Genomic DNA, 27098 nt, shown 5'->3' on the forward strand with positions numbered 1-27098 from the left:
AATCCGAAATCTGTTCTTTGGTTGCAAGTTCTCGTTATTTAGGTTCACGAAATGCACTTGTAATGCGAGTTTTGGGCATTCTACAACTGTATTTCGAGCAAGTATATCAGGAAAGCTTGACACGCCCAATACTTTATTTTTTGCAGCGTGTTTGAGGTGTACATGAAGGAGCAAAGGCAGGCTATTGACTGAGAAGGGGATTCTAATGGTGTCGATAACACTATCGGATTCTTAGTGTTGAAAGTGAATGTAAGGCGTCCTTCACAATTAGACGTCCTTACGTTTCTTGTCAATAGCTTTGGATGCTGTTTCTTTTTCAATTATAAATTAACTTTGTTAACACTCAGAATGTAGGTCCTTCTTGAGTGCCAACTGACGTGATCCTTGATAATGGTTTATGATGCGACCCAGCTTCGATGGGCTACAGGCAGTAGATGTTTGGTAGAGTGACCTACTATTCCAAGAAGCCGAATTCAGTTGGCCTTCTTTGCCTTTTTATGCAGTCAAGCTATTGAGCACCATTCCATATGAGCAACAGTCAGTCCAAATTCGTGCACATTTGTTGATCTGACCTTGTTACGAGCACAAGTTAGTCTGCGGGTAAAAGCAGTCTTTTGAAAAAGTACGCCAAAGTTCCCGCACTTGCTAAGAAAGTCAAGTTATACTTTCAGGGAAATATTTCCGGCCAAAAGAACATTTCTTTTTCAGGAGTTTACGAATAAGGCGTATGTATTTCGTTGGCATGTCAAAGTAACACTTTTGCTTGAAAAAGGCCAATATAATAATAATAATAATAATAATAATAATAATAATAATAATAATAATAATAATAATAATAATAATAATAATAATAATAATAATAATAATAATATCATTAATTACGAATAGTACCTTCAATTACACTGCCAGCTTCCCGAGATTGGTATAGGGCAAGGTTCCTGTACTGTCGGCTATCAGGTCTTCTTTGACAAGCGCTGCCATCGCAGAGCCAATGATCCTCAGCGTTTCGCCTCCATCGAAACGCTACCGACGCGACCAGGATCGAACTCGTGTCCCGCAGCCGAGCTCCGGAACCACTGTACCACAGAGCCGGACAAAAGAAGCCTCATGCGGTCAGCGTTGCATTTTTAGCTAATTCATTTAACAGACAAAAATAGCTTATCTGTTCACCGTTATCACACCATCAGCTGCTCTCACTGTTTATTGACTGCTGACTCATAGGTCACGTGTTCGAATACCGGCCGCGGCGGCCGCATTTTAGATCGAAGCGCAAGTGCTTGGGGCCCATGTTCTTGAATTTAGGCGCACCTTAAAGAGTCCAAGGTGGTCGAAAATTTCGGAGCCCTCCACTACAGCGTCTCTTACAGCCATGCGGTGGTTTTATGACGTTACATCCCAACAATTGTCATTGTCTTACTATTTATTCGGTCGCACTCACTTCTACTGGGATATAACATGTGATTAGAACAAAAGAGAGAGAAAGTTCAAAGTGGAATAATTGTGAGGAAGCAATCAATCAGCACAACAACCTACTACAAAAAAGCAGAAATATACATATTTTTTTTGCTTTTTCCCTAGCTGGATTGATGGCTCGTTTACGCTCTTCACGACGGTCAAGACATATTTGAACATTTTTTTATAGAAGGAAAGAAAACACACAATACGTAATATACACCTAGAACCCTTGGAGGAGCAGTGTTCCAAATGATAAAACTGAATATATCATCAGAACACTCAGAAAAGGTCCCTAAAGTGCTAGATTCAACTTACAGTGTTCGGAGAGAGACAAGACCCGTGAAGTCGTGCGCTGAGAGGCGGACAAGCTTGTTCCTTGTCAGAGACCTAGAGATGCGTCAGATCTTGAGAAGCAAGCACAACGGTAGGCCTAGTACTCTGGATACAAAGCTGCAATGCGAGCCGTTCATATAGAAAACAATAGCATCTGTGAAAACAATTGAAATTCAGTTACCAATACTCCAGTGGTGTCTTCGTTATGCAGCATCGTATAACGAAATGTAATACTAATAAAAAATTTGAGGCCAATAAAGTAATAAATATAATACTAATAATAACTAAAAGTAATACTAATAAAAAACTCGAGGCCAATAAGATACGTTGTTCAAATCAATGTAATGTAAAAAAAAATCATCGACCTTGACATATCGTAACTTTACATCATGCGTTCCACAGCACTAACCGCCGTATTATAAAACATTCCTTCACTCGACGCTTCACCTTGACTTGATAAAAAATCGAGGAAAGCGCCATCTTCTGTCAAACCGAGTCACTGCATATGGGCAATAATCTGCAGTAGTTCTTGAAAAGCTCAGCGTCAATTTCAGTCGAGAAGCGGCGCAGTGCTCAGCTCAGTCAAGTGAAGGACAAAATTGTAATCGAGGAGCGTTTGTGAATATGGGGGTAAGTCTTAAATAAAGTGAAAAAAAGTTTCTAAGACTTGATTTCCAGATTCCTGAAAATTATTGCCTTTTTAAGTACTGCTAAATCATATCAGAAAAGAGTTCGCGATATGTGACTTACAGAACCTGGAGACGACTCAGATGTGAGAAGGCACGTGGTTGAACGGACTCAATATCGTTGCCATCGAGCCAACTATAAAAAAAAGAATGTAATAAAAAATGAACCAAAATGTCAGTGAACTGCGTCATTATATCGAGGTTTTATACAGGCGGCGAATCATGCTTTTGTAATTATTTCAAATGGCAAAAATATTCACATATATGGGTTAAATTCACATACAAACCCCAAAAAGTGAATGGAAGGAAGGCCGCTGTGGTAGCTCAGTGGTTAGAGCATCGAACGCGTTATTCTAAGGTCGTAGGTTCAATTCCTGCTCACGGCTGGTTATTTTTTCATCCACTTTCTATATATATATATATATATATATATATATATATATATATATATATATATATATATATATATATGTTTATATATATATATATATATATATATATATATATATATATATATATATATATATATATATATATATATATATATATATATATATATATATATATATATATATGCAGCAGTGTGATTTTCTTCGCAGCAATCTTGACTACGGAAAAACACGACAAAAAGTGCAAGGCAGCCAACAACTACATGTACCTAAAGTATTACTACTGCGGAGATGCCAAAAGCGTGCGCAGTACTCACAGATGAGTGAGGTTCTTCGGATGAACGAACAAGTCTTCTTGTACGTCTGTCAGCGAGCAGCTCCTGAGGTCTCTGGGTTTCAAGGCAAATTCAGTGCAAGTGTTGGAAACTGTATAGTAGACAAATGTATATACATCGACATGTTTGCTCTAACGAAATAAACACGAATGAAAAACAGGCGTGGCATCAGCTGTATGGTGCCCTAATCTCTTACCTTATTCACTCCAAGCAGTACAAACAAGTGAATATTCAGTCCCCCAACTAGCCAAACTACCATTCTGTCAATATGTACATTTATACCAAATCGTTGCATTGATTTTAGTAATTTATTTTTCATAATTTGTTATTGAAAGGAACAGAAGCAAGCTGGAAATAGTGCCCTGAAAGAGATCCACACGACTATTCAGTATCGCAAAACAAAAATGATACATATCGGCAAATCACAGCACACGCAAAGCAAATAAACATCCGCATGTTAAACTAGAATTTCATCTCAACTTCGTAAACCACATAGGCGGTAAAAAGACGTCGTGTACAGATCAAAATGAACATAGAGCTTAATCTGGGAAAAGAAAAAAAAAAGTCATACCAGAGATTCTGCCGCTACAGATAGAGTATATTTTTCAATATTCATGCGGCCACTTTAAGTGACAGCTGTAACGAAGCTATTTCACAGAATTTTTTATGTTAGCCTCGGCGTCATTTGCATTGTTCTATGTATCAGCGTTGTTTGTGAATAATATATCAAGAAGATTTGAAGAAAAAAGAGAGAAGTGGGAGCCCTGATTCTTGAGTGAGAATCTAACCCAAGTCTTCTGGGTTTTAGGCAAATTTTCTACCACAGAGCCAGGTCATTGCTTGAAAACACTAGGAAAGAAAAAAAAACTCTATAAAAACGCCTTGAAGTGAGGGGAGTCTCCTTAGCCCACGCACGGTTGCGTGTGAAAAGCGTAGAATACCCCGAGGTGTAGGAACCTAAGAGTTGCTACAAGGAGCCACGCATTACAAAGTGCTTTGGCATATTGCACCGTGCACTACCAGCAGCAAAGTCATCAAAATGTCAGCTGCAGCGTAAAGTCGCGTGTTGCCTTACGAACGCGTCGCGGTACTTCATTATTAGTATAATAATTGTGAAGTACCCGAAATACTTTTTCCTTTATAAAGGAAAAAAGTATTCCGCAGTGGGAAGACCGAAACTGGGCATGACATTATAGGGATCTTAGGAGAATCTGAAATGGGCAATCGTACGCTCAGAGACGTCCGTTCCTTTGCGGTATCGTTGTGACTATAGTGAACTAGATTATTCTAGTTCACTATAGTGTAGAGATTTGCAGGAGGCGGTGCGCATAGCATTCGATTGCCCTGTCATGTTCTTCTGTTGAACGTGAAGCTTAAGTGTCTTCCAAGTTTACTCTGCGAAGTTTTGTTGGTTAGAAGCCATGCCTAAGCCGAAACTCCGGCTTGGGCTCTCTTTCAGATTCAGCTCCGATTCGGCTTGACGCTCTCATCACAAATGCTACCAGACGGGTTTAGAGGCAGTGTTTGCGAGTACTGATAGCGTGGTGCCATGATGCTTCGGTGTTAATGGCTCAGCAAGAAGCAGTAGCCCTTCAGTAGAAGAACTTGCACAGCTGAAGCGCACTGAATGTGTAAGAACGCCTCCACGCTTTCTTAAACAATGCCAGGCATAACCCTGCTCCTCTTGATAACGACCATTCCTTACTGCGCCCATTCGAATCGGTGCACAATCAGTCTGCAGCTAACTTTATATTTACTTCCATGAAACTATTACTTCATTTGGTTTACAGGGAATGCCACGTGAATGTTGCTTATTTTCACTGCAGCGCCTTTCTTATCTGTGTATTAATGCGTGTAATGGATTGCGGCCCTCTGAGTTATCAATCCTGGTTGCTTGGCCAACCTCCATATCCGTTTTGTTAACGTGCACCGGTATGATACAACTCATTAATGGCTATTAAACTAGCAATTAGTGGCATGTCACTGCCATCGTCCTTCATAAACAAACTGATAACGTGATTTTACGAAGTAGCGCTAATACTCGTATAATTGCGGTGGACTCCGTAAGCGTTAAGGACGGTTCTGCGGCAACGGTTACTTCTGCGACTCATTTACGATCTGATTGAGAAACTGCCGTGGACCAGCGAAGCCTAATGTGTCCGTAAAAATTAGTGAATGTAGGCTCACTCGGACATCTGTATACATTTACACCGTGTCGTCCTTAATGAAAAGGAACACGCGAGTGCACGGCCTGCGCACTGTGGCAGCTGCCTACAGCTCCATTAACCCACAGCGAAACAAAGCACGTTCACCTTTGGTGGCATCACCCGTTGCGAGACTAAAGTGCGAGCATAATCTATCAGCGATTGTCCAGCGACCAAGACTCCTTATTGTGTTTGCCAACAGAACACACCAGCAGCGAATGGCCTTGCTTTAACTGTCGGTATTCAGTATACGCAGCCGGCGCAGAGCTCACGCCACGCCCCTCTGCGTTCCCTTTGATAAAAACGAGAGCGTACTATTGTGCTATCGGCGTGATGGCGGTGGCTGCTAGCTACCGCCCTATAGTACATCATTCATGTTCTGCCAGTTCTTCCATTGTGCTAATTAGGTTTCATCTCGTAAATGAAGTCGTTGATAATTAGAAATATAAGGCATACGCTATTCGTATGTCTTGCTCATGAGATGCTTCGAGACAATGACACATCCTTGCTGTGGTTCGCGAGGTAGAGAGAGCCGTAATCTATTGGCGATATGATTAGTCGTTTTCGCCAGTATGTGGAGGTTCTGATCGCTGAAGACCAGCTTATCACAGAGTGATAGCCGGCTAGTGTCTGGTGATTTCACGTGCTCTGGCTGCCTGTGTGTGACATGGCGACTTCAAAGAACCTGGTGCTCTTTCCTTTTGCTGTATGTGTTCTGCGAGCTAATTCGATTGTGGCTTCGGTCCGTGTTCTCTGATTTGGGTGCACGTTAAAGAACGCCAGATGGTCGTACTTTTTGCGAGCCCTCCAGTATGGTGTCTCTCATAATCTTATGGTGGTTTGGGGTCGTTAAACCCCAAATATCAATCAATTGATTATGACCTGCTTTTTCCCAGGTGCTGTTTGTTCCAACGACATCTGTGCACATGGGGTATTGTAACATTTGTATCTTTGCAAGGAGCAAAGAAAACAATGAACAACGATGTTACAGGCAACAGGGGACACCACTCTTTATTTCTTGAGGTCATGTGTGATGTAATGAATAAGCGAAATTGCCAAGCCCTAAGGAAAGGGCTTATTCTTTTCTTCCTACTTCCTTTCAATTTAGTTGAATAACCTTACACTAAATTAGTAAAACAAAGAATAATGTCCTTTTGTTCTTTCCTTAGCTTGATTATCTCTTGGTTTTGTAAGCTGTGTGTAAGACAGAAACCAAGACCCTCGAATAATTCCCTTCATTAGTGTACCGCTGTACACAGTGGCGGGAAACGCCATACTCATATGCCCAAAGACGTGGGTGCAAGGCGGGAGCATGAAAAAAAAATGACAGCATATCCATTGAGTGAATGATGGAGAGTGGGGCGAAGCAATCGTCCGTCCATTCGTTGTTGCTTCCGTCCGTCCATGCGTCCGTCTGTGTGACCGTCCATGTGTCCATCCGCCCCTCCGTGCTTGCATCTGTTCGTGCGTCCGTCCCTGCGTTCGTCTATGCATCCGCCCATGCATCCATTCATGCGTGTCCATGTGCGTGTTCCAGTCATGCGTGTTCATGTGTCCATTCGTCCATCTATTCAACACTCCAAGCACCACCATCTCGCATCTTTTAATATATATTCCTCATGTAGAACCACCGCCATCCAGCAGACATTCCAAGGACTAAACGAGAGGTGGCACACGCACACTTTCTTACGACTTGTGTTATTCGGATCTACTTCCTACTTTTAACCACCTCGAGTTCATTCATGGTATATACTAGTTCATTGTATCCATGGCACTGCGGATCAACACTCGCTAAACCTTTCTAAAACTAAGGAGGTTACAACCAGCCAGCATAACGTAGCAACCCTTTCTTTGACAGATAGTGCTCAATGCACATGTCAATTGCTGCCAATGGGGATCGCAGCGTGCGCGTTAACTAAAAGCCGAATGCTACTGTCTTTGATTCCCCATTAGCAACCATTGGCATGTACATTGAGCACTATTTTTTTTATTGTTCAACAACGCACAGAAGAAATCTCTCAGCGGCAACACCTTGAAGGCTAAAATGTAACAATTGTTACACACTACGAATAAGAGGGTCGAACGGGGGCCGCTATAAAGAGCTTCCCCCCTATGAAGCTTTAATCAGATAAACGCCAGCGTCGGTCTCTTCTCTGTCTGAGGTACCGTTCGTTTTGTGGCCGATTCCCCGTGGTGGGTTTCGCCAGCACTCTGAAGAACAACCAACCAATCAATCAGCTAACCAACTCTGCTCTGTCTCTGCGGTTCATATTACCTCTGACTGAACAAAGGGGATTCCCACAGACTCATTATCCGGCTCTTGGATTTAACATAAAACCACTTCCATTTTTGCCATTTCTGACAATTGAAGTTGGTTGCCGATTTCGGCAACCAGTTGGCCCAACTTTCCGTCTTGCTAATGTTCAAAGTGTAGGTAAAAAGACAGTCAGTTTATTTCTGAACATTTCGACGTACGTATAAAAGCGAGAGCATTGATGCATTCAAACGCTGTTCGGGACACCCAAAAGAGAGCACACCGGGGGTCGGTGATAGACAGCACCGTGTTAAAGGCACTTTCAGATTTTTTCACCGCAAATGTTTTCAGTACAGTTTCAATCGCCCATTAAATTCTACTGTTAATTTGCATGTCAGTCCTTTCATTGTCCCCCAGATACTCGATATCGAAGTAGTCATTTACGTTTTCCCTTAACACAAAAAAATAAAAAGAGCTGAATGAATCCTGTATGTGTTGCGTTTGCTCTTGCAGCACTCCAGGATGGCGTTGAAAGACGTAACTTCGAACTTCAACATGACACTAAAGTTCCAGCGTCAGGACGCAAAGACAAGATAGAGTGTGACACATTGCCCTGTCCTTCCTTACTTTTGTGTCCTTGCGCTGGCAGTTTGCTTACGTAAGTTTCCAAGCTCAAACCTAGAGCGTTCTAACTTAACATCACTAGTTTCTAATTTTTGATCACATCCACCATCCTGCGAGAACCGAACCCACCTACTTGACCTTAACAGTCTAGTACCGTAAAGGTGGTAAGTCACCGCGGTGTGTCCTGGCATAAAGTAGGGCGAGTGAGATAGGCTATTTGACCAATGCATGCTTAAAAGAAAATTAAAAAAATCTAGAAATAAAGAGAGTCAGTAATTTCGCGAAGACTTGAAGAGCGAGAAATTTATTCATGCAAAGGCAGAGAGGTCGGCCTGGGTGGCAGTATACTCTAGTATGTGTCTCTACACCTGGAAAGAGGAGGGAAAATAGCCCACTGAGTGATGATTGGGAAGGTAAGGAGGTGATTATATAGAGTCCCGTCAAGTTGGCGCAATGCTATAGCTGCACATCCTGCCCAGTAGCGTGTAGAAAAGCTGTGACCACTCTTACGACCTTGCGCTGTCGACGTCAGGCGAAGGGCTCAGCACAACTTACTAAAAAAAAAAACAGCACATCAAGCGTTTTGCGCGCCATAAAGCACCGGAGCAGGTATTTCAGTGCCTTGTGTGCAGACAGAGCCTATTGATTCGTTCGTGCTATTATACGACGCCAAGGCCTCTGTATGTCTGCCTCGCAGACAGTGAAGCAACGGGAAAATAATGATCTCGACGTCGCTCACGCTTAGCGCTGTCAGTTACCCGGGAAAAGCTGGAGCAGAATGTCGCAAGCGCAGTGCATGCCCTACTGCTGCCCACGCAGGAGAGCTTCATTCAACGTAGAGCTTAGAAGGAAATGGAAGAAGGGGAAGGTACATGACTGGAAATAAAGCCCTTAAATCTTAGCAATGTAGCAACCTATGCGGTTATTCACTCGCCTTCTCTCTTTTCCTCCAATTTCAACTTCTCCGAGGCCGGCACAGCGTTGGTATTGGCCAGATGCCGTCACGTGGGACCACTATATAGCAGTGTTCGTTTGTTTACGGTCACTCGCGACTGCCATCTTGGCTCTGGAGGCGTGGACTCCTTGGGGCACAGCGCATCTGTTTTGACGGATATAAACTTGTATGAACTTGTCCTTCCGTGGGCGCTGTGCTGTGAAATACTTTTCATTCAAGAATGACGTCGCTGTTCGTGTCTGTGGACGGCTGATGCACCTTCTGCTGCCGGAACAATTCTAGTGATGACCGAACACACTGTATGATACCGCCAATTTAGCGCTATTACTTGCGACAAAAGACCGGGTTACATAGACTCGGAAATGAGAATTTCAGGCCGATATTTACGAATCCACTTTGCGAAGTTGCCTATCTCTGATTATTAGTACGGTTCAGTGTTTGCTCAATTCATTGCTTGCTTTAACGCCATAGAAAAGTCGCAGTTAAGTGTGCAGGATGTCGCCATCTCTCACTGAGGGTTCATCAACGCTTCCGCGGGGTCTATTTTTTGGAGGCGAAGCTCCTCATGCCATGGGTCGTACGTCCGCGATGTATGTAGTAGTTGTCGCAGTAGTAGGTAGCCACCTCCACGGCCGGACAAGAGGGGCGGAACGCGTGCACCCTTTTCAATGGAGGAGGAAACTCACGCACGGCATTCATATATAAAAAGATAGCTGTTTCTGATGAAATAAGTTACACATACTAGTATTGGTGGCTTAATAATCAATAAAGTTTGCTTGAATTTGGGGCTTACTTAAAAAGCTACTATCAGAAGGACGCACTTTGAGCACAATATGACCAGGAAGTGTTGCCATGTTACTCGCTGGGCGTAACCTCATTGTTTTTAGAAAGGTTTGGCTACAGTTGGGCTGCAAGGCCATTGATATAGTGGCCTAGTATATAGCCATGAACTAGAAGCCGTGAAAGGTGGGTAGTAGACACGAAGCGCAGGCCGTAAGAAAGTCCGCGAGTGCCACCTCTCGTTTAGTCCATTGAATGGCTGCTGGATAGTGGTAGCTCTATAAGCTGAATGAATGCTGAAAAGATGCGAGATTGCTGTAATTGGAGTTTTCACTAGATGGACGGACAGATGGGCAGATGCACGGACGAACGCAGGGATTCACAGACGGACGAATGAACGCACGGACGGTCGCACAGAGGGACGCATGGACGGACGGAAGCAAGAAAAAAGGACGGGCAAACGTTTAGCCCAAGCATCATCATGCACTCCATGGATATGCTGTGACCTTTTTTAACAATACATGCTTACGTGTACCGCTTCTCATCATCCGCCGACTGGTTTGAAATAGCGGTACTGGGCCCGGATTCACAAAGCTCACTTACGAAAACATTTTTGCGCAAGAGAAATTTTGTTGCGTAAGTTGATTCACGAAACGAAAAAACGTCGTAAGAGGCCATAGTTGTCACATCGGCCGCTGCAAATAAAGCGCGCTGTGACTGCCCGGGAACATGTCAGCGATGGTGATGCAGTTGCTATATTTGCTTACGTCACCAAAAAGTGCTCGTAAGTGGATTCACGAAGCGAAATTGTGCGTAAAAACAGCATGGCTGAGAGAGAATCCCAAGAGTGGTCCGGACCACTCTTAGGAACAATGTGGCTACTTAGAACCTGCTGCCACAGCGGTATACTTTGGTGCCCTGGCTGGTTTTGAGTTAATTCACGCCCATTAAGGGCTGCCTGATGACTGCTGGTGCGCTTTTATCTCTTTCGGCACTTTGAGTTTCGCGTGTTGTTTCCCTTGTACGCAGTGGATGGTGATGACAACCACCACCGTCCAATAAGTTCGAAGTCGCAGTAATTGAAGAATTCTATTGGGCGTCAATGGCATAAAACTACGCATGTAAAGATTTGTGGTTGGATGAAAACCAATGTGATACGTGAATGGTCAGTGCATTCGAACGCGACATGACATAGGATCAACCTTATTTGTTATGTTGTTGTGTTGCGCCCCATCTCATCCAATTAAAAGTGCGACTCAAGATCCTTGCCTCATTGGTGGAAATTACCACCAAAGAGGTTAATGGGAGCACGTTCTTTGCAAGCTATTGGAAATAAAAATGAGAGAAAGTTTCCAGTGAGTGGTTCCTAAAGTTTGTGCTCTAGTGTACTTTCATTGGCTCTAACTGTCCAATGGTTGCGATCTCTGAAATACAGCTGTCGATACACTTTGGGACGATGTCGAACAAAGCGTACTTTGTAAACCAAAGCGTATTAGGGGTGCGCGTGATTACGCATTGAACTACAAACAAATCATGCATCTTCACCTTCACTGTTCAGACACCGATATGGACCGTGATATTATGGCAAGCAATCGGAATGAAATGACCCTAGTAACTTTGTATGACACCGAAAATATGCAAACTTTCACATTCTGGAGCAAACCTTGGCTGAATTCATCCCTGCGTCAATTACCAGTCATTTAACTTGGCGCACGAACATCATTCAAAGGTAGAGCGAGCCACTGACATGTATTTTGTGCGACGTAGTGACCACTTGACCTGAGAATAATAGCGTTGCGAAGGCGAATCCCCTGTCGCATGCTCTGATCGAAGCAGACGACAAACGCGAGCAGACGACGGCTTGGCCGACAGGCACAGCTTGTTATTGGTTGTGAAGCAATACCCTCTACATCAGTTCACTCCGTGACGTTGCCAAAACACTTCTTTCATCTGGCACGCCTGTCCTGTTCGTCATATCACCCCCCTCGCACATAATAGAAATTTTTTCACGCCGTGAAAATAGTGCAGGTACTTCCTAAGAGCTCTCTTACGTGCGGTGCAGTTGTCGAAAACAACATGGCGTCGTAAACAGCATATCGGTCGGTGCGACTTTCAGCAAATGCTTCTCCCACGAGTTACTTCAGCGTTTGACCGGATGTGTTGTGATTACAGCAGCTCTTTCAGTGCGTGTGAGCAGTGCGGAAAGCTGTGGCAGTGCAATGGTGTACGATGAAGCGCAGCGAAGCCTGTGCGTCGGTGTGGTTATCAAGCGGGGATCGGCGTCGATGTATCGACGGCAACTAGCACTCGAGAAGCCTGCAATGTGTGTTTGTGTGCCGGTAACAGTTCGTTCGCTTGACTTTCCAGTCTCTCAGCTGGGTGCTGTGCGACATTTCGGATTGACAGCGTTTGGAAACGTTACTTGAGTGACCCCAAGTACGTACGGAAACGTATGCACTACGCGCTCGGTTCTTGCTTCGCCACTAGTTAGCCCGTACGCTTCTATTTACTTGAGAGCAATGTACTGTTCGGTGGTGCTGTGTTGACGTTTCAAGACTTGTGAACAAGCTGTGCTCGTGTGACCGAAAATTGAAAGACAGCGTTGATAACTGTTTTGCCCGGCGAAGTTGTGGTGGGGCAGCTTGGCGCTTTTGTTTATTAAGTCGTCACTTCTCCTTTTTGTGATAACCATAGTCCTAGCGCTGTGATGTGATCAACCAAAACTGCGAGATGCTACATTCTGTTGTGGATCGTGTTACTTTGGAAGCGCGCCTAGACTGTTCTTCGGTAACAACTTTAGAGTTCTATGTGGCAGCGAGAGCCCGTGAACGTCCAGCTTCCCTTCGGCCCCCAGAAAAAGCAAAGATTTCACCGGTGCCTTGCTTTGGATGAAGTTGTAGGCCAATATCGCCTAACTACAGGTTTCCGAATTTGTCTGGCCATCGTTTTTCACGGCACTAGAGCCTTGACAACAGCTGGTCATGGCCAGTTCTTACACTTTATCAATGGACGTGCACGCCTGGCCAGCCCTTCATTGCTGTCATTGGCAGCTTCCAGTCTGCAGATGCCCTTTGCCTGTTGGCCGTACTTGGTTCCTCATGACACCGACGGCTACTAAATGCTGCCATCGGTGAGTTCACCTTGCAGAACTAAATTTCACCAGTACTATAATTCACGCAGTTCTATAACGTGTGCAAGTTTTTAAGCCCATCAGATGTAATGTTTCTCTATGGTAAGTTGAAGTATGAAAAATATACTACTACTGTTATATACATACATATATTATGGAGCAAATACATAAAAAGTTTTTTGTGATTTGATACAAGTGAGCTCTTGTTTGATTATGAGGTTGGGCCTATCGATTGACCACGTTTGCTAGTTGGAAAGTTAATGGGAATTTATTTTTCAGAAGCCAGGTTGCACTTAAAAATTTATGTTATTTTGGAAAATTAGTTCTATAGACGATTACCACTGTGCTTGTACTATACTTCAGTAGGACATATATATTACGGTACGTAAATTTTACATGAGGCTTCAGTTTATTTCAAAGTGATTATAGCAGATTTTGGTCACATTAACGAAGTGATAGCTTCCTCAAATAAGTATTAGAAGTGAGTGCTTTAATGATTGTTTTTAAATATCTCGTTTTTGGCTCTTCGCAGATCGCAGAGATTGGTTTGTTAAGGTCCTGTGATTCATCGGTTGAACATTATGGCACATCAATCCTCATCATTACTTGGAGCACCTGTACAAAAATAGGAAGGACGCGTTCTCCCTAACTATGCAAGTCTATGTCACTGCTGGGACTGTTATCATTCAGCGGATGGGGCGTGGAAGCATGCATGGCAGCCTCATCTAGAAGGACTGCGATCTGCTTGGGAGCTTCGAGCGCACAAAACTGCCTAACGGCTGGCTGCAAGGTTAGTTTTTCTTTAATACATACGATTACGTGAACATTACTTACTGTGCACAAATTGAAAACCCAAGCATGGTTGCTTTCAGTGGATACCTGTAATATTCTTACACATAATTCTTATTCAACATTTATAGAACTAAATTGTAAGATAATTGAGAATGTTGAAAGCTGTAAGCCTGCAGCTTATGAATGAAACTCCAATAATCTGAGGCTCCAAAGCTTGTGCTTTGAAACGAGCACAAATACTTTGATTCCTTATTGAGCTCTCGAGCTTGTGACTCCGTCTGTGGATCAAGTGCTCTGGAAGGAAATAGCAAGTGGGTGAAAATTGCCTGGCTGTTCACAACTTGTAAGGAGAAAGACCTATTGAAGAAGCTTCAGATGACATAGGGCCAGTAACTGCATCTTTTACCTAATGTAGCTTTTTCTCTCTCAGCGCTGTTGCTTATGTTTCAGCCGAACATGTTCACCACGATTGCATAGTGATATATATTTTTCTACAAATTGTACCTGACCTAAGTATGCATTGTTGATCTCTAAAGGTGACGTTCAGTGTGTTTCAAAGCCATGGCTTCTCATTTCTCTGTCTGTGGCTAGCCTATTTCAGCAGCAGAGCGATGCAGCTAGCACACATGCAATCCAAGTCATGGAGCGCTCCTTTGGTGTTCTGTGCAGGACGCAGCATATCCATCCGGCAAGACACTGGTATCAACAATAATGGTGAGTGTTGGTGGCACCTGTAGGAGCCCGTTGTGTTTGTTGCGTATGATTATTTCCCCTGATGAAGTGCATTTTTGAAAGGTTTTCTTCATTTAAAATAACAGATGTCAGCAACAAGCACACTCATAATCCACAAGTTCTTTGTGTCTTCTAGACTGCCCATTTGCTCCTATACGCAGTACGGTGAGCGGGCTATGTTAGACAGCCTTAAAGTTAGGAACATTGGCTGTTGCGTTGTAATGCAGCCTCACTTGTATTTCTTAGTGAACTTATTTGTGGTCTGCTTCTCGCACCTAGTGTAAAAGTCAAAATAGGAGAGACTTTATTGGCTTTTTATGTCTGACAGAAGTTTCATGCCTTCATCTATAACATTGTAGTTTTGCTCTTGTATCATATTAAATATATTTTCAGTCTTCACTGTTTGTGTGTGTGTGTGTGTTGAGGCTTGTCATTGGCCCCTGAAAATACCACAATATCTGTAAATATGAGCACATAATTGACAACTATACACTCTTGCATGTAGCATGGTTGTAACAATGATCTGTATTTTTCTAAGTTCCAGCAGTAACAAGGGGTTTGGTGCTCCACGGTCATGTACAGTGTATCAAGAACAGAGCACAGAAGACCAACAAGTATAAAGGGACTGCCAGTGACTGTTCTCCTGCTCAAAGTTTACAACAGCAGAAAGAGCACATTGTGATGTCAGGAGCAGCTGCTGCTTAACTTCTTAGCAGTGCATTATTCAGCAGTTCAATTGCTTGCATTCAAAATTATTTAAATTTTGCTTGGAAGATACCAAACTATGACACTAATTTAAAGGCTGCTGTAGTGTTAGTGGGCAAATATTTTTGAGCTGAAGTTTTTAACATGTGTGTTAAGTGCCTGCGTGCCTCTACATTTACATGCCAGAAATCACAGCATCCATGGTCGCCAATGGTAACTGTGTCTGCATTCTTTGTAGTACAAGAAGTAAAGCCATGGATGCAGTAATCATGTACTTAGTCAATGTAATCCTTCAGTGTACACTCATTTGTATAGCACCAATGATGCCATGAGTGTATAAGCTCTGGGAAGTGAATCTATGTGTATTATTTTATTTGAAGGAAGTAGTTCATCACTACTCCTAGTATATCTTAACAGAAGATTTTAGTGCTTGGGTATTATCCCACTGCCTGTCCGTCCTTCAACAGTCTACTTATCTACTGTGTAAGTGTAACTTTTTAAATGTATACTTTGCTCGGATAGGTTTGTTCATAATGTAATGCAAGTGACTTATCATCTATGCAGCTCTACTCAGACTAGAAATAAAAGTACTTATTTTTATATGTAGCTATACTATGCATTCACTTGTGTTTTTCTAAGTGCCTGTACAATTGTTTAGCCCTACAAAAGTGCTGGTATACTCTAATATTGAATCTGGCATCTTAAAATAGTTTGTTAGTGGAAATAAGAATGTGTTTACAATCAATATTACTATCCTAAGATGAACTGTGAAAACTCTGTGGAAATTTATTTACATTTTTTTAACTTTGTGAAGGCAAATGTTGTTATGTTCTTTTATTGTGGTCCCTGTTTCATGCAAATGACACATAGTTAATTTGCAGTGGCATAGTCTTAGTTGTTATTTTACACATATGTGCTGAGCAACATCGCAGTTGAGGCCAGCAGCAAGACATACATGCAGTGCACTGGAGCATCACCTCACATAGTGTACAGTCTTTTCCCACCAGTAAACTCAATATTTTTCAAGCAGACTAATAGACAGCTGTATGGGAACTGTGTTGATGTGCAAACTTTGAAGTCTTCTTGAGGAGTGTTTTTCATCATTTTTGTCCAAGTGAAGTATCTACCCAAGGCCACAACTGGTGGGAATGGGGTGGTTTCCTCTCTCCAAAAGCACTCTTACCAGCTGCCTCAATGTTAGTATGGGGTGAATTCACGAACTGGAAAAATAATTGGTCTTTGTTTTCTTGGCCGAAAGAGTCGCTTCCACCGTTGAGCCACCACGACGGGCCAGAATAGAAACGTTTGGCTAAATAAAGTTGATTCTACTTTTGAGAAGTGTTTTGGGGAAACGAAATGGCACCTATAGCTGTCAATATAAACACTGTTTGCACCAAGTAGCTTAGTAGCTTATAATTGTATTATTCATGTTTTGTCTAGAATTTACTCGTGCTGTGCCAACTTTCAGCCCAAGTGTCCTAACATGCTTTGTTAGTGGGTTGTGAATGAGCCAAGCTATGTAAATAAACAGAGTGATATTGCAGACATGTACAAAATATTGATACAAAGCCCTTTTTTTTAGCATGACATTGTCAAGGGCTTTATTCTTGTGTTTTTTTATAAACACTGCTTGTCACTGGGCAGCAGCAGAAAACTATGCATCAAGCTTTTGCGAGATAATTCGAGAAACACCGTGTTCAGACACAACAGTGCCGGTGGATATCTCTCGTAAGTTACTTTCTGTAGTATATTCAAAATGAGTGTATTAGAATTGTTGTTTTATAGCCATTCATTTTAATATTTACACATGAGTGTGTGTATGTATGTATGTATGGGTGTACATATGTATATGTGTGTGTGCGTGTATGTATGTATGTATGTATGTATGTATGTATGTATGTATGTATGTATGTATGTATGTATGTGTGTGTGTATGTATGTATGTATGTATGTATGTATGTATGTATGTATCTTTTAAATGAGAATCCGTTTATCATTGGTGAGTAAGTTTGGTAATGATTTGGCTGAATTTGTTTCTAGTTATTTCTCTTTGAGCCATTATACATTTCAATTTGTTTTGTACTGCATAAAAATAAATGTAACCTTACACAGAATATGTGTGTTCGAAGAAGTTTCATTTCCCAACCTACAGTCATGGGCGAAAAATTGGGTAAAATGGAACGAACCTGCCAAGATTAGTTTCGAGCATAGCTACTCTACATGGCATATCTCGTACACATTGCGTTGGTTGAATATGTCGATTTCAACCTTTCAATTTTAATCAGAATAAGCAAGCTATCACCCGTGGTTGTATATGTGTGTGATATTTATGCATACTGTGATACCGGTTCGCAAAAACAATTAAGGTCACAAACCTAGTCAAGCTGAATACACGAATTTTGTCCATGCACCTTTCATCTGCACTGGAACTGTTGTTAATAAAAAATAAACTTCAGTTTAGAAATTTATTCTAGTAACCAAAAGCAGGGTATCTCTTTATCACACAAATCAAATTGCCATTGTTCTGTTCCATTCTGGACAATAGGGGACCCTCTCAGCAGAACTCGATTACCTGCTATAGTTCATTTTAACCATTGACAGCGACATTACACTGAAGCGTGCAGCATGACAAATAGCGGGAGAGAAGACACAAACTAATCACTCTGTTTGCGTCAGCTCTAACTGTCCGTGCTCTTTGATCTTGCTGCATGTGATGATGCCCACCAAATTAGCACGAAAGCGTGTCCCTACAAAGGGAGTCAACTTGGCTGCAAGCAGTTAGCTCACTGCATGTGTAGATTTTCTTCAAAACACCGTGAAGACTGATTGCTGGTCGAATATCCAAAGACGTGAAAAGTAATATACCAGGTATGATATTGGTATTTCAGCACTGGACACTTTTGCGATAAGAGAGGATGGAGGAGAAAATTATGAACCCTCAATTGTTTAATTTTTGAAGGAGCACAGTACAGCGCTTTCGGGTCAAAAGGGGAGTGAAAGAAGCAAGTGCGAAAGCCTACTTCTCAAAAAACTAGTACCCGCCACCACGGATAATGTGAGACCGGGCAACCTCTTGAAAAAAAAAAGTGCTCAGTGATTCTGCGAATCGAACCAAGTACCTCCTAGATTGTAGTTGAGCACTGTAACCGCTCGCCCACTGCAGCAGTGCTTGTGTTCGCCCTATTGCTGATATATCGTCATTCCTTCGAATGAAGCCAAATGCAAAAACGTCCCGTGAAACTTTGTCAAAAATAGAAAAAATAGTTAGAATGCGTTTTCCTAAGGTTACTAGAAGATAGAAACCGCCACGTGTGACTGTATAACCGTGCGCTATTTATTCTTGTACATTACTGTCCTTACGTTGGGATAGCCGGCTCTAACGTGCGCTACCTTCTCATAGTTTGCCAAATATAGATAAGAAAATAAAAATATATATCGGCCTGTGACAACGCTAATCAACTATTATGAGTTCACTGTCACTAGTGTCACTTTCAATAGATGAATGCTCAGTTTGCTTTCATTATCGTTATTTAGGAAAGTTTTGGCTCATTAACTCAACTCTCTTAATTAGCATTGATTCTCACACCTAAGGACAGTCACACATCATCTCGCTTTCTGAGTGGCTGTCACTCCCATATAACGCGTACTCCACTTTTTTATGCTCTCCGAGCATCTGACCCTGCTTTGCGGAGATATTCCCTGACGTCTGCTGGGCCAGAAAATTGTCTTTATTATCTATCAATTTCAAGCTTTCGCGAAGCCGAAACGAGAGTCTCTCTCTCTCTCTTTTCATCCTTTTCACACGTGTGATAACGTCTCTCGACCTCAAGACTCGTATACACGTCCCTTGCTTCGTTTGCGCACTCAAACAACGCTGGGCGAAATATTTGCACCGTGTTTTGTGAAAAGCATTAGCACTGAGACACCTCCCGACGAGTCTCCCTCATTTTACGTAGACATATACCTAAGCGTAAGCGTATGCACGTTCTCGCATTCCGGCTTTATAAAAATGCTGCGGTGCATGGAACCAGCGAAATTGCGCTCACAATTTCATTTGATTACTGCTGTTATCTATTTCCGCACAATTCGTCTGCAGGCACCAAAGTCGCTCATGTGTCTTGTAATAAGAATATTGTAACAAAGGCTACCTTTGACTATAGGTACAAAACACCCTTACGTTCACCACTATACCGTGCTAGATCGCACCGAATTAGTTAAGTAGCAGCGCAGCTTCAATGAAATGTAAGGTAACTGGTCGCGTTAAATAGGGGAAGACATTCGAGGCACATTTTCAAACATTGCATGCATCGATTTATGTGTGGTTTCATTTATGTGGTCTGGAGTGTTGTTTACTTGTACTTGGCGAGATAGTGCATGGATTGCTCGGTGGCTTAAGGCCATCGAGCAATTATTTTTTTAGCTACAGTCGTTAAATAAAGGCGAGTGCTTGGCTTTGCACAGCCCACCAAAACGTCTATTACAACGTACGCGGCATCCCGTAAGCGCTGTAGCAGACGCTCGCAGAACTGAAACTTAGATGCAGCAAATCATTGGCTATCATCGTATACTCTCGATGCTAGACGCTTTGCGTGCTACCTTGATATTATCGGCACACACTTCTTTCTTTCCTTGTCGTTTCATCGGCTATCGTGTGTCCTCCTTGCCCTCTTAAGTGCCGAATAAGTTAAATTCATACCCGCGCTATAGTAATCCCTCCAGATAAGAGAACTTTTGGCTAAGAAAATGCGTAGCCAAAGAGAAAGCTTTGTGAATTCGGCCCCTGATTTGTATGCTTAGGATGTACGTGTAAAGACGCTCAATATTGTGATTGTGCTACTTCAGATATTTTGCATTGCTGCTCTGAATAAACAAAGCTTGAGTGCAGTAACTCACAATAATATTGATACTCTCCGCTGATTTTTGTTGCGTGATCACATATTTCAGAGCAAAATGCTCTCTGTCGATCTTTTACGTTGGCTGAGCAGCCGGGCAACGCGCGATACATGGTTCATAAATAGTATTACAGTAAGTTTCCAGTCAACTCTGCAAGCGAATTCTACGTTCATGTGAAATATACATTACCGCTTCATAAGTTACATAAACAGGACTGATTGACAAAAACGAACTCTTAACGACAAAACTAAAGCGCACAAATTTTAGTCTGTCGCATTCAGCCACTCGGTAAAATTTTAGGCACTTGCTCAATGCCCTGAGATATTGATCCGGTAGTAGCCCCCATACTCTTGTCAACATTGTCTATCAAAAAGAAAACACGCATATCTCAGGCGCAACATCATTGTGTAAGTATTGGAAGGTGGGGCTCTTTACGAGGAAATAGTTAGATACGTAATTATAAAAACCCTAGTGCTGCTCGCGCTGCACAAAAAATGCAATGCTATGCCCGAAAATGCAGCTGTTTCTTACGCTTCGATGAAAACGGCGTGCTATGCACGAAAAAGCGTTCTGCCAACGACATGGTGTCGCCGCCTGCGCCTGGCCCTACATTCTGTGAAATAAGTTCCTGTTTCCCGAGATTATTGTCACACGGCGTCCGTATCTCAAGCAGCGCCTCCAGAAAGAAGATCGTCGTCTAACGACAACCTTTGCAGTGAAGCATGCCACTACGCGGTAATTTTTTTCTCTCTACCAGCATGGGGTTACTTATTTCTGAGAAACCGGTGTAGGGCGTCACAATCTACGAGACACCACTTTTTTTAAAAGTTTGATGAGTCGCGTTCATAGCCGAATTTTAGGGTGGCCATTCCGGCAATGTAGAAACCGAGTGCACCACAAACGTTGAAGTGGCAGCCGCTCTGCTACGTCACAAGGTAACGCTCCATGTCAAATACGGCACAAGCCACAACAATAAAGTATTATTTTGTGTTTTACAAATGAAAATTACAATTATATGAAATCAACAAGTTTGAAGAACCCTGAAAATTGTCACCATGGAGATTACGTATTCTGCCTCTGGATTTATGATGTAGGGATTCTACGATTCTGCCTCTTTCGAAATTCGCACCACCACAGCCAGGATCAAACCTGGGACATTGAGTTCTTCAGAAAAGCACAATAAAAAAAATAAATGAGGCTAACAGCAGAATCTGGCCATTGAAAACGGCAAGTCTTTAAACATATACAATATATACAGATGGACCGCTTGTTATTGGCTTGTGATGTATGGTATTACTCGTAATTTTTATATGATATTAAGGAGGCGCCAGCTCCCTCAAAGCTTTTAAATTATTTGAACATAAAAAGCGAGATATAAACATACAAACACAAAGGCATCAAGAAAAAACACACAAACGCCGAGTACCATAAAGAACACAAGCACATATCAAATGGCACAATATTCCGACCGAAATGTGATTAATAGTGTCTATAACGATGTCTCCCGTCATCATGGCGATCAGTCTGCACATATAGACAACATGAAAGCAACGGATCACGACTTACCTATAAGAATCTACTGAACGTAAAAGTACACAAAAGGCCTCTGATTGGTAGTCATGCCATTGTCTTCTAGAAATCGATATAGTGCTTTTAAAGCACGTGCCTCCAGGGGCGTAGGCAAAACATTTTTGAGAAGGGGTGCACCTTCTTGAATTTTTTTCGATATGTGTGCCATGACGAAATAAATTTGGGCGGGGAGGGGTAAGCACTGGTTGGGTGTGGCCTCCCCAGTCTACGCTACTGCTCGTCTCTAACGGTCGTTTTGGCCAGTGGCGCAAGGGTTTCTTCGTACTGAAAGGTTTCCATCATAATGTCATTAGTTCTTATTCAAGTGAGTGTCTCGGTGTGTCATAATTCGGACAGTCTATACGGAGGCAGCATAAAGCATCATTTCCAAATCCACATTCGCCTTCAGCTGTGTCAGTTGGGTCAATGCTGTGTGAAAAAACAACATGGTGTATGCATACTTAGCTTTAACCAGTGAATAAGTGTATCCATCCTCAACTTTGTTAAAGTATAAATAGGTGCTAAACGCTGTGGCAATATCTGCAAGGAAATGTGCCGTATTTGTTGCCTCTAGCTTTCATGAATCTCGAAGTGAAATAATGATGATGGGAACGGCGGTTTACTTAGCAGCTGCTCCTAAGAACCAGAGAACCATTTAGCATAGCACGCAACGGTAAGGTGATCCACCAGCGAAAATGAGAGGGTTTCCCGCGTCGCATCACAATAAACTGCAATGACCTAACCTCCCAGAAACTCTGTCACCATCACGACATGCTCCAGCCTGACGTACAGCGGCCGCTTGTTTGAAAATTCTGACTCCCTTGGTTTCTATATCGGCTGCACGAGTGCCTTGCAATTATTCTACGACGAATATCTTAAGTTAGGTAACATTTCCTGAATTCCTAAAAAAATTGCCGTACGTTGTGACACGTTATGTCCATATTCTTTGTACATAAAAAAAAGCCATGGAACATTCGTTAGGTTTTTCTCATGACAGAAACTTCCGTCTAGTTGATTATGAACATTATAATTAATTACATTTCTTTCTTTTCATGCAGCTGTAGTCTTAACAGCGGCCAAGTATTTACCTCCTAGACATAGAGTTTCTCTACGGGGGCGAAAGGTGAATAGTGAGTATAATAATTAGCTCTACTGCTTCAAAAACACTGTGCATTTTCATTAAGGTACAGTCGGGTTCACAGACAAAGAGACACCTTCGTGTCCACCATGTCTAGATTTGGCTCTCTGGGAAAAGCATAGTGGCTAATATCTGCATAAGACTACGTCTGATTGACAGTTTTGACTCCTTCTGAAAGACTAGCGCCATGCACAAACAATGTTTTTGTGTTTACTTGCAGTTGTGAGGCCCGCATTATGTCACGTGCTCATTAGAGTGTTCCCTTTTACAGTGGACGGCGCTGTACATCATTCCAGCAAAGTTTTAATAATTTTCTCTGTTTGTATTGTCGCACTTACGCTTTATTTGTTTTTTTAGTTCCGCACACTTTTACTTTTGGTTTTTATGATCCTATCCGCAGTTCTTATGTTCCAGCCCACTATATTTCTTAGAATGCAGCATGACTTGCGCCTTTTTAGATGCAAGTGGCCAGCCGGCTGTCATGCGTATTGATTCTTGCTTATTTTTTAACATAATTTGAAAAAAAAATCAATATGCTTATCCTTTTTAAATACTGCTACACCACAGTATAAGTTTTTCAATATTGTGGTGTAGCGGTAATAAAAAATGATAAGCCTATTGATCATTGAACTCCCTCGAGTTAACCAGGCCAGAAAGTTGAAGAAAAATTTACAACAAAAGGAACAAACTGTGCAGGCTAAGCATCCCACAGACCAGCCGCAAAAAGAAGCCCCTTCATTGTGTCTGGTTTGCACGTGATGGATAGCCTGCGAAGTTGAGATGCGTTCACTGGCTCAAAACCAAGTCCTTCGAGAGTTCTTAATACGAGATAACTTTTCTCACAGTGTTTCCAGCGCCGTAAGACCGTGGAAGGCTCCCGCAGTGATAAACTCGATGGGGTTGTGAGACAAGTACCTGCAAGAATAAAAGATAGATTGGTGCAGTGAGAGCCTGCGTTCTTTGTACCAAAATTACATAGACGGCTTTAGCGAAAGCTCCGCCTTTCGCAAACTGACTTTTTCTCGAAGCGCGTAATATCCTCCTGAAGTTGAAAAGCTTCGGAGGTCGGGCACACTAATTCCACTATAGAGTATATATGCTTTGCCTTCGGGATCAACCAGTGGCTTTACTATCCAGCCGCGCTCTAGCTTGGCGTAATGCCTTGGTCTTAGCAAGGGACAGCGCACTGCTCTCCCATAGTTAGGTACGAAGTACTCGAAATCGTTAAACACTTTTTATAAATACAAGCCCTACGAAAGAAGCTTTCATTTCGGTATTTATATATTTATTTTTTAAATGCGAAGCCTTTCTTAGCGAACTTTGGCAACTTTGAGCGCATCTATCTATCTATCTATCTATCTATCTATCTATCTATCTATCTATCTATCTATCTATCTATCTATCTATCTATCTATCTATCTATCTATTTTGCTGCCTTCAACTTTTCATTCCCCTGGGTAATGGTATCGATACCAAACTTGGTAAGGCATAACATGACTGCATGGCGAGCATATCTGACTAGTCATAACATGAAAATCTTGACATCTATGTCATAAATGTCATGATTTACATTTCATGGTCTTGCTGCTCTTGTGGTGATTTCGTTCACATGACATGTTGCAAAACTAGTATGGTATGCGATGACTGCATGGCGAACACAAGCGACTGACACTAACATGAAAATCATAACATGCGTGTCTAGTAACAACATGACTACATGCCACGCTCATGATGCACTCGCGGCCGTTTCGCTAGCGTCACATATACCAAATTCGGTATGATTGTATATGAAAGGATGACGAAGGTATGTGACTGGTGCAGATATAATAATGTTAAGATGCGTGTCACGTAACAACGTGAATGCTTGCTACGCTCATGATGCGCTGGTGGCCTTTTCGCTAGCTTCCCATGTGCCATATTGGGTATTACGTGACGCTAAGGGACGACATAGGTGAACAACACATCTAAACACAATAATCATAACATGCGTGTCATGTAAAAACGTGACTACATGCCACGCTCATGATGCGCTCGCGGCCGTTTTGCTAGATTTACATATGCTTAATTTGGTATTGCGTGACGTCAATGAATGACGAGAGTATTTGACTTGTACAAACATGATGATCATAAGATGCATGTCATGTGAGAGCATGACTGCATGCCACAGTCAAGGCGTCAATACAGTTGGACCTGACGCGGCGCGCATGCGAGCAGACGTTTCTTTAGTCGCGCCGCACCTGGTGTTGCCACGACAGGAGTGCGCCGCGCTGCGTTGCTTTGACGCATGCGCCTTGCAGCGCATGCAGCGTGCCTTCGTCACGAAAAGAAACAGACACGATGTTGTCTCGGTAACGCATTTGCGCGAAATGAACCATGTCGCATTTCGCGCCGGTTGCCGTTGGGCCGCGCCGGTCGCGCCGGTCGCGCCGTTCTTGCCTGGCGTCAGACTATAGAGTACTGGCGTTTTACTAACGTAGCATCGCTGTGCCCAGCGTGCGCACGCGTCAACGTTACGTTGAAGTATATTCAACCTTTAATGATGCACTCACGGCCATTTCGCTAGCTCCACATATACCAAAATTGGTGTACGCAACGTCAATAGATAACGAAGGTATATGAATGGTGCAAACAAGATAATCATAACACGCGTGCCCTGTAATAACATGACAACATACCACGTTCATAGCGTGCTCGCGGCCGTTTCTCAAGCTCCACATATACTAAATTTGCCATCACGTGACGAGACTGGATGACGACGGTAAACGACACATCCAAATTCGATAATCATGACACGGAAGTCGTGCATGGCCTAACTTACCTCCACCTGGTAACGCTGTGGTGATTTTAAAGTGACATGTCAACCTTATCCTTTCGCGCTTCGCATATCATCAATTTCCACTGCATCTGGGATCTGCCATTTTTTATTTATTTATTCATTTGTTGCATCACTTTTTACTTTCAGCCTCGGGAATCTCTGCACTTCGAAGAACACGCCCAGAGTCTTTTCTGGCCTGAGGCGTTTTTCGTATAACGACGAGGCTAAAATGACACGGAAACCGGAAACCGTTTACCTGTTGGAATTGGTCGTATTTATACTTCCTGAGCTTGTGTTACTCATTCATGTACTCTTGTATGTTTCATTTCTTTTTCGAGAAAACGTGGCGTGCGTTTCTCGACACTCATTCACCTGTACAAGTGCGCGCCGTACAGCTTACCTGCGCCGGACAACAACAGCTACAAAAGTAACATTCTTACAACAGAGGGAGAGAAAGTGAAAAAGATAGAGAAATCAAAAAGAAGCGAAACACTAGAGATGATTATCAGAACCACGAACTCAGGATTAGTTTCGCAGTCCCTTACATCATATTAACAGGCGAGCCCCTGCAATGCCTCAAGAATATTCAACTAAAGCCCTGACTGCATGTACGTGTTACAACACGTCGTCACAAGGCGCTTGGACTCGGCGTCGCACCCTCTTCTTATAAAGAGAGAGGGTGCTGCAGCTTCATGTAGCTCCTGCTCTTCCGTGAGAGAGGCCACTGCACCGAGTCTATCAGCCATGCCCTGGTGTGTTGTACCGCGTACATGTGGTTAGCGCTCTAGGTGAATAAACCTGAGTAATCTCAGTAGTCTACAGTGATGTGCAGCAAGAGACCATGGTATTATGGCGTGGTCAGGCATTCAGATTCTTATAATTTCGGAGGAGCTTCGAACATACACTATAGACCTTGTTCACGTCTTTGCCAACCGTTTGGGTTAAATAACACTGTATGCTGACCTTGTTTTGTGATAGCGCATAAGGCTACTGTGGTAAACGAGTGTTGAAGATTGGGCGAGTTGGTTCGTCGTACTTGAACTGGTATAGCGCAGTACGGGGAAGAAGAAACGGCCGAGCAGACCGACACAAGAGGACAGAGCGCTCTGTCTTCTTGTGTCGGTCTGCTCGGCCGTTTCTTCTTCCCCGTAATGCGCTATACCAGTTCAACTACTGGGGTGACTTGTTTATATAGTGACTATCTTACTTTTATTAGACTTCCGACAGTTTCTTGGTGTTCGGACCAACCAAAACTACGACTGAAATTACTAGAGGCTCAGACGAAGGCAGCACTGCTGTCGCCAGTTTT

General features: G+C 42.7%; 1 protein-coding gene and 1 long non-coding RNA gene across 4 annotated transcripts in view; one reads left to right on the forward strand and one right to left on the reverse strand.

Moving 5' to 3' along the window:
- Nucleotides 1–27098, reverse strand: part of LOC142817886 (relaxin receptor 1-like) — a 258818-nt gene that overhangs the window by 110930 nt on the left and 120790 nt on the right. For 2 of the 3 annotated variants that reach the window (XR_012895405.1, XM_075895822.1), the window contains exons 8-11: nucleotides 23818–23889; nucleotides 3181–3252; nucleotides 2539–2610; nucleotides 1771–1842 (exon numbers count right to left, since the gene is read on the reverse strand). Coding sequence is in view for 2 of the 3 variants with exons in the window: in XM_075895822.1 (XP_075751937.1) it covers nucleotides 1771–1842; nucleotides 2539–2610; nucleotides 3181–3252; nucleotides 23818–23889 (288 nt within the window). In the remaining variant the exon portion in view is untranslated. The remainder of the gene's footprint in view (nucleotides 1–1770; nucleotides 1843–2538; nucleotides 2611–3180; nucleotides 3253–23817; nucleotides 23890–27098) is intronic. The other variant, XM_075895823.1, reaches the window with a different exon arrangement.
- Nucleotides 14382–17488, forward strand: LOC142817885 (uncharacterized). Its single transcript, XR_012895404.1, has 2 exons — nucleotides 14382–14651; nucleotides 15208–17488. It is a non-coding gene; the product is annotated as an uncharacterized LOC142817885 (long non-coding RNA).

The sequence above is a fragment of the Rhipicephalus microplus genome, chromosome 5, assembly GCF_043290135.1.
Source record: "Rhipicephalus microplus isolate Deutch F79 chromosome 5, USDA_Rmic, whole genome shotgun sequence".
Lineage (NCBI taxonomy): Eukaryota > Metazoa > Arthropoda > Arachnida > Ixodida > Ixodidae > Rhipicephalus > Rhipicephalus microplus.